At 45.1% G+C, this 7304-nt stretch overlaps 1 protein-coding gene across 1 annotated transcript; it reads left to right on the plus strand.

Annotated features, from left to right (window-relative positions):
- The first annotated feature begins 283 nt into the window (after positions 1-283).
- On the plus strand, positions 284-6586 carry slc35b3 (solute carrier family 35 member B3). The gene is made up of 10 exons (XM_079234562.1): positions 284-420; positions 1171-1401; positions 1666-1787; positions 1927-2081; positions 3856-3963; positions 4080-4177; positions 4325-4417; positions 4686-4797; positions 4917-4986; positions 5573-6586. The coding sequence occupies exons 2-10, from the start codon at positions 1186-1188 to the stop codon at positions 5721-5723; spliced, it is 1125 nt and encodes a 374-aa protein (XP_079090688.1). The 5' UTR covers positions 284-420; positions 1171-1185; the 3' UTR covers positions 5724-6586.
- Positions 6587-7304: the final 718 nt, after the last annotated feature.

Here is a 7304-nt window from a genome sequence, read left to right on the forward strand (position 1 = left end):
TCACGCAGCCTGTGACGTTCAACTCAAACTAAAGCCACGCGCTCATCCCCTGCGCGTGCCTCTCCCGCTGTTCGTGGCGCGCGGAATAAAACCGAATTGAACACCGGACCGATGACGTGTGGTGACTCACCTGCAGTGACGCGCGCAGCTCCGTCGACCAATGGCATCGCGGTTCAGAGGTCGGAGCGGAGCGGAAGTTGTTGGCCGCTCCTGCCGCTGCAGCAAAGACAGGCAGCTTTTAGCGGGCTAACGCGCGGCTCAACGCGTCCTGGCTGTTTGTCACTGCGAAGGGAAAACATGAAAACGCCCGAAATGTGCGAAAGAGGAAGACGGCACGTCCAGGGAAATGATTGTCACCGGCGTTGCCTCTGAAGGAGCGGATAAGCTAGCGTAAAAACAAACCCGGAAGTGCTGTTGAAGGTAACGAGCCTGCTACTGTAGCTCGCTTGTAATGTGGAGAAGTCAGCGCCGGGAATGAAATACATCGCTCATGCAAATCATCTCATGGATTGGCCGTGATTGTTGGGGTTACCACTCGTCTTTGGAGGCTTAATCTATGCTAACTAGTCAACGGACAACTTCCACTTAAGTCGTTAGCAACCGGCTACTTAATGTAGCCGGTTGCTAACGACTCATACTTTTTCTAAACACGATGCTCTATGATTCAGATGTCTATATCACACTGCACATCTACAACTAGGTGGGTGTGAGGTTGAATGGGATGCAGCGGTTTGGGGCTGTGTTTAGTAACGTTATAACAAAATAAACAGCAGAAAAACAGGCAGTATCTTGTAAATGCTCACGTCTTAGAAAGGCTTCTGGGGAATTACATGACATGTGTCAACATGGTGAGATGCAGCAGACGTCTGAGTTTGATGGATGCAAGTGGGTGCTTCTTCAAAGTGTATGTTATATTGTTCCCAGTGTCGCAGCACGTCTGGATCACTGAATGTTCACTTATTTGCATATCATGAAATACAACAACCATTCAAGTAAGGCAGGAAGTGGCATCATGAACTGCATCTAATCGACAAGAATGCTGCGATGCTTCTTTTAACTTTTCCTCCGGTGATGCAACAGCTCAGTATTGTTGACACTCAAGCAGAAGTCAATTATGTCCTTTTTGGTTATCGCCTAAATCTCTCTATATATATCTCCATGTCCCTGCAGCTCCCATCGGCAACAATGAGTGCCAAATATGGCCTGGTGAGCTACAACAGTTCCCGGAAACACATTTCAATCTCCATGCCGTCGTCCACGGAGGTGATGTCGCCCCACATAAAGTCTGTGGAGGAGCTGAGGGTCCTGGGAATCAACCTGAGCAGCTTCAGCTCCCCCACACAGTTCATGATCTGCGTGGCCGGAGTCTTCCTCTTTTACCTCATCTACGGATACCTGCAGGTAACACCGGGAGAAAGACAAACATGAGGTTGTTACAGTGGAAGCATGTTTTTTTCTGTTGTGAAGGCTCTCTGTGTCTATTGCACCAACGTTTGTTTACGTGTAATGTGTTAATAGATGTTGCCCCAGTCTCTATATTTGAAAAATACAGTGCCGGTATTGATGGCACATTAGACAACTCATGTGACTTATTAAAAAAAGTTAGCATTTCAGAAAGCTATTAGTACCTGCTTTGTGATTGATTTATTTGTCCCATCCATCCAGGAGTTGATATTTTCCGTGGAAGGATTCAAGCCCTTTGGTTGGTACCTCACCCTGATCCAGTTCGGCTTCTATTCCATATTTGGACTGGTGGAGCTTCAGCTCACGCAGGACAAACGCAGAAGGTGAATAATCCGTACTCCCGTGTGAAAGACTCTACTCATTATAATTCACATTAACTCTTTAGACAATGTTTTTGGAAGTATTAGGTGGTGAGAAAAGAGAATTAGTCTCTCAACTGCTTTATATGTTCCTGTCTTCCAGGATACCGGGGAAGACCTATATGATCATAGCGTTTCTAACAGTGGGCACGATGGGTCTGTCCAATACTTCCCTGGGCTACTTGAACTACCCCACACAGGTCATCTTTAAGTGCTGTAAACTTATCCCAGTCATGATCGGAGGAATCTTTATACAAGGTAAGCTGATTCTACCGTTTTTGTATTTGTACACAGCGTTACCGATGCAACTATATAATTACTTGTGCTGGTGGTTGGTTGTCACAATATTTTGATCCTTCACAATATGGGATTAATATGTAGTGATCTGTAGCTGTGGATATTGCTCTAAGCCTCTTTAATCCTCCGTCTTCCATTCTATGTAAATATTTGATCTGCTCTCAAACCTTCAATTCTGGGGTTTGAAGTTCTGTTGTATTTGTTGTTTAAACGAGGCTTGTCAATCTGAGCATTAACTCTGAGTTGGCTTTGTGGAAAAGCTTAAACCTGAATCAGTTTATGTAAACTGAAGTCAGAATTTTCAGGCCCGGGTTTCCTGCTTTTTGGAAAATAACCAGACACAAGCATCAGGTGGCCTGATAGGGACCGTGTGCAACAGAACTCAGACACTGTTGGATTCTACAAACTGCTGCTTTACTGGACTACACGTCATCATTATTATCAACTGGGAGAGATTTGTTCCAGCAAGCCGAGGACGGATGTTCAAAAGCTCGTGCTCGTGTCTACAGCGATCTCTGTGTGCGCACGCTGTGTGTGTGTGAGCGCTGGAAGCCCCGCCCCCTTGAGCTCCGCTCTGCATGCAGGCGAACGACAGAGAGCAGCGAGTGTGCTCTGATCCGCACTATTTTAATAGAGTATCGATACATCACAATCTTAGCGTTTTTAACGTACGGGTACTGCGTAACCGTTTTAGTATCTTTTATACCGTCCAACTTTACAGAGTAGTGTAATAAAAAAAAAATAATTAATCGGCTCAGGCACTGGAAGGAAGCACCGAAATCTGCGTTGCTTTTCAGTCCGGTAGGTACCGGACGTGTTGGTACCCAACCCTAGTCAGGACAGGGTACATTGTACACCTCATTTCAGTCATCTCACATGTTCCCTTTGAAGGGATGACCACCTTTCAGCATTGGGCACCTACTTTTTTTTTTTTTTTTTTTTTTTTTATCGACGTCTGTTGTTTTCGGTTGTCGGAGCCCAGCCGGCTGCACTAGTTCTGTCTGTCCTTTCATCCTCACACCGGCTCACTCAAGGTTCTGTGTCCTCAACGTCAGACAGGTTTTGCGTATTTCTTTCCATAATTTTTTTTTTTGCCTCCTCTCTCTGGATGGATAGATGTGAGGACCAGGGTCCCTCAAGGGGTCGAGTGGAAAACAGAATTTATTCACTTAGAATGCAAAGAGGAAAGAAAGTGGGCGCGAGGGATGGATGAAGGGAGGGGTGTGGGGTTGCATCTGATGTGAGGCCCTTCAAAGGCAAGTCAGGGAATCAAAGCCGACCACGGTCGACCTGATGCTGCGTCCCCTTGTCAACCTCAAGGCATCTATCCGTCAAACTGTTTTTGGAAGACTCCTTCATCCTGTTGTTTTTTTTTGTCCAAACTTTTGCGGTTTTGGTGTATTGTTACGGGCACGACCGCCGCTCAAACTTCCAATTGTCAAGAATACCCAATGTAAAACTTTTAAGTTACTTTTTATTTATTTTTTACCTGAGCCCAATGTCAACTTCTTTTATTTAAAAAGAGGTCGGTCATCTTTTGAAGATTCCTTTGCAAGCCAAGCTCGGGGCAATGTCTCAGATCGGTCTCTCTGTGTTTGTGAGGTTGTAAAAGGTTTTGGAAGTTTTGCCACTTCATCGCTAAAACTCATTCCTTGTTTTCCCAAAATATGATTTAGGAGATTTTAGAAGTTAAGGTTTCTCATTTTGAGTTCTTTGCCACGGGTTTGTGTTCCAGGTAAACGCTATAATGTGGCGGATGTGTCCGCGGCCCTCTGCATGAGTCTGGGACTTGTATGGTTTACGTTGGCAGACAGCAAAGTGGCCCCCAGCTTCAACGTCACAGGTAAGTGCCTACTAGCTCATCCCTGCACAGCTCATGCTAAAAAAAATACATAATGCGTGTGTTCGGATATCCGTTTTCTTACTTTTGTTGTGTTTATGCGTGTTCCTGTCACACAGGTGTTCTCCTCATCTCCCTGGCGCTGTGTGCAGACGCCGCCATCGGAAACGTGCAGGAGAAAGCCATGAAACTCCATAACGGCTCCAACTCTGAAATGGTAGCGTGTTTATCTCATTGAAAAATAAGTAGAACGTACATAACTCGACTAAGTCGTCAAGCCCAAACTGCTATGTGAGAATTGTGGTAATTGTTGTTATTCTGTGTGTGATGTCACTGACCGGTCCCATGGCGTTTGTGTGGACAGGTGCTGTACTCGTACTCCATCGGTTTTATCTACATACTGACGGGCCTGCTCTGTGTCGGTGGAATCGGGCCAGCGGTGGCGTTCTGCTCAGAAGTGAGTAGAGCTTAAAACAAAAGGACTCGATACTTTAAGTCAAATCTTCTGTTTTTAAGATGTGTAGATGAATCACTTGTTATGTATAGTGTATTGATCTTGTGCTCCTAGCAGCTGCTTTTTAATTTCAGCTGTAAAGACATGCACGAGGTGCTTTATTTGCCTCCTGTAAGTCCCGACGTTATCGCAGCATCGGGAGGAGGCCGATTTCAGTTCTGTTTCTACGTCGTAATCGTTCACTTGTCTTGTGTCCTCTCCTCCCTCCCAGCATCCTGTGAAGACGTACGGTTACGCATTCTTCTTCTCTCTTACGGGTTATTTCGGCATCTCCTTCGTGCTCGCCTTGATCAAGCTCTTTGGTGCCCTGGTTGCAGTTACAGGTCAGGTCAACATATTTTGAAAAGCACACAAAATGGGTCTTTGGCCATCGGTTGAGCCTTTATTTCTTTTTGTAATTAAGTAAAAGTACACATGTTTTTTTCTTCTTTCTCCTTTGCAGTGACCACCGGGAGAAAGGCCATGACTATCGTACTTTCCTTCATGTTCTTCGCAAAACCTTTCACTTTTCAGTAAGTCCGGTCACCTTTTTGACTTTGATCAGTTCTCTTCTAGTTTGAAGAAGGTCTACACTTGCCTCTCCCTTGACCACTCAAACTTGATTTGGCTCCCCTGCCCCTAGTTTTCATGTCCTCAGTCCATTTTCAGACCTCGACTACTCCACTTGTACTTCCCTCCCTCCCTCCAACTCCTCTCCGCTGTCAAAGAGGTCTCGTTTTCTGCTCTACCTCTCCTGCTCTTTTTTCTCAGTCGTAACTTTTCACACACACACTCACACTCTCTCTACATGCAAGAAACAAAAAAACTTGAGCATCTTTCGCCAACTTCATTCCCCCTCCAGCTGGTGTGTGCCCTCCACCGTTGCTGGTCCTTTTCATGGCCGAAGTTTACACTTTTTAAACCAAAATACTTTATTATTTACTATACTTAACTATTTCCAGTATCTGCCTTTGCATGGCCATCTTGTTGAACTCTGCTCTACTTTACACTGTACATCCAATTATTATATTGGCTCTAATTATCTGCTGACGTTCGCACGTGGCAGTCCACTTCATCTCCTTTTGAAGTTATCTAACCTTTCCATCTCTCCCTCGTCAGGTACATCTGGGGCGGCCTTCTGGTGCTCTTCGGCATCTTCTTGAATGTTTACAGTAAAAACAAAGAGAAAATGAAGCTTCCCTCCTTCAACGACCTTAGGGGCTGGCTTCTGACAGGAAAGAAAGTCAGATTTCTCTCTCAAAACGTATAGAGGCACCCACGGGCGTAGCGGATGTCCTGCGCTGGCAGACTGGTTGTCAGCTCCGATGTGGCGTTGGCCCGCCTGTCTCGGCGTGCAGCAGCACGCGCCACAGCGGCCAGCCGCATTAACATTGAGCCAAGGATGGGAATACACAGTGTGACCAGGAATCAGCCGGAAAAACTGCTGACAGACAATTAAACTAGGACGAGGTGACAGAGCCGCTGTATCTCATCCCCATGTACCAGTACGCTGATCACTGGTGTAGAACCGACTGAAATCACTCAAACATGAAGGAACAAACACTTTTTTACAAGGGGATCAATGCTAATGGGCTCCTCTTTTTTTAAAAGCAACGCGTCAGAGCCCCACACACACATTCCCATCATTGAGGACAACACTGAGGACTTTTCTAAAGGGAAGCCAGCGCCTTAGTTAACCAAATCGCAGAGTTTTGCACTGGAAACAACTCGTACACATTAACCCTCGAGTGGTTGGAGAAAAGTTGGAAGGAAAGAGCACCGAGCGACATGCTATCATGTCACGACTGAGATGAATGACTGCGACCCCATCCTAGAAGACAAACATACATATTAATTAAAAGGCGTATTTGCCCCCGCATGTGCCAGAAATAGGGAACTTTGTTTTACATGATCATTTTCTCGGTGAAAGTGGCTTTTCTTTTTATAGTTTATTGGTAATTTATAAGTGGCTTTGCCTCTTATCGAATCATGTGGTGACATTTTGGGGGATATGGAGACATTTGCTCCAGTGTACATCAGAAGAATGTCAACTGCCCTAATTTGCTCGCCGTGTGTTTGGGTAAAAAGGTGCCATGTCTTTTTTCACATAAAAAAATAAAAACTAAGACAATTCTCTCAAAGTCCGGTGTTTTATGTTTGTGTGTTTCTTGTCAGCACACCCTTATTCTCTCCAGTGCTTGAGAGGAGAGTTGAAATGATGCCAAACTGTGTGTGTGTGTGTGGTGTGTGTATGTGTGTGTTTATCCATCCAGTGGCCTTAGGCATGTTTGATTAGGAGTCCTGAAAAAAGATAGCACTGCTAGACAGAAAATAAACTGTACTCAGGCTGTCCTATTCTGTCCTATTCATTTGGAGCCTAGTGTGTGTGTGTGTGTGTGTGTGTGTGTGTGTGTGTGTGTGTCTATTCACTCTAAAGGATGATGTGATGAAGCTCACACCTGCTTCTTCAGCAGCACAGATAATCATGGCCCAGCGATAATGTTCTTGTCCACTGACTGTTTCTTGTATTGTATTGTCAATTTTGATCTGATAATCTAAAATGCATTCACAATAAGTTTGACTCTATATATACCCACAAAATATGATTAAAATCCTCTCTTGAGATGGTTGTAAACTGCAGGCCGGCAAAGTGATTAGAGTAACCTTGGACCCAGAATCCTCTCTGTCGAAGCGCCCTGCAGCAGGAATCCAGCGTTGATGTTCTGTCTGCTGACCATGCATTCTGACCTCTCGATGAAAACACACCGGTGAGGAGAGAGGCCAATACAGTGTTATAACACATCAATGAACATGCCCAGTACTGACAATCTTACTCCGTTTAATTGTTTGC

The sequence above is a fragment of the Taurulus bubalis genome (assembly GCF_910589615.1).
Source record: "Taurulus bubalis genome assembly, chromosome: 18".
Lineage (NCBI taxonomy): Eukaryota > Metazoa > Chordata > Actinopteri > Perciformes > Cottidae > Taurulus > Taurulus bubalis.

Bases quoted from the DNA above. Each gene is read 5' to 3' on its own strand.
- slc35b3 (XM_079234562.1), top strand. From the start codon at position 1,186: ATGAGTGCCAAATATGGCCTGGTGAGCTACAACAGTTCCCGGAAACAC. The intron at 1,402-1,665 runs GTAACACCGGGA...CCATCCATCCAG, and splicing joins TCATCTACGGATACCTGCAG to GAGTTGATATTTTCCGTGGA. The intron at 4,178-4,324 runs GTAGCGTGTTTA...TTGTGTGGACAG, and splicing joins ACGGCTCCAACTCTGAAATG to GTGCTGTACTCGTACTCCAT.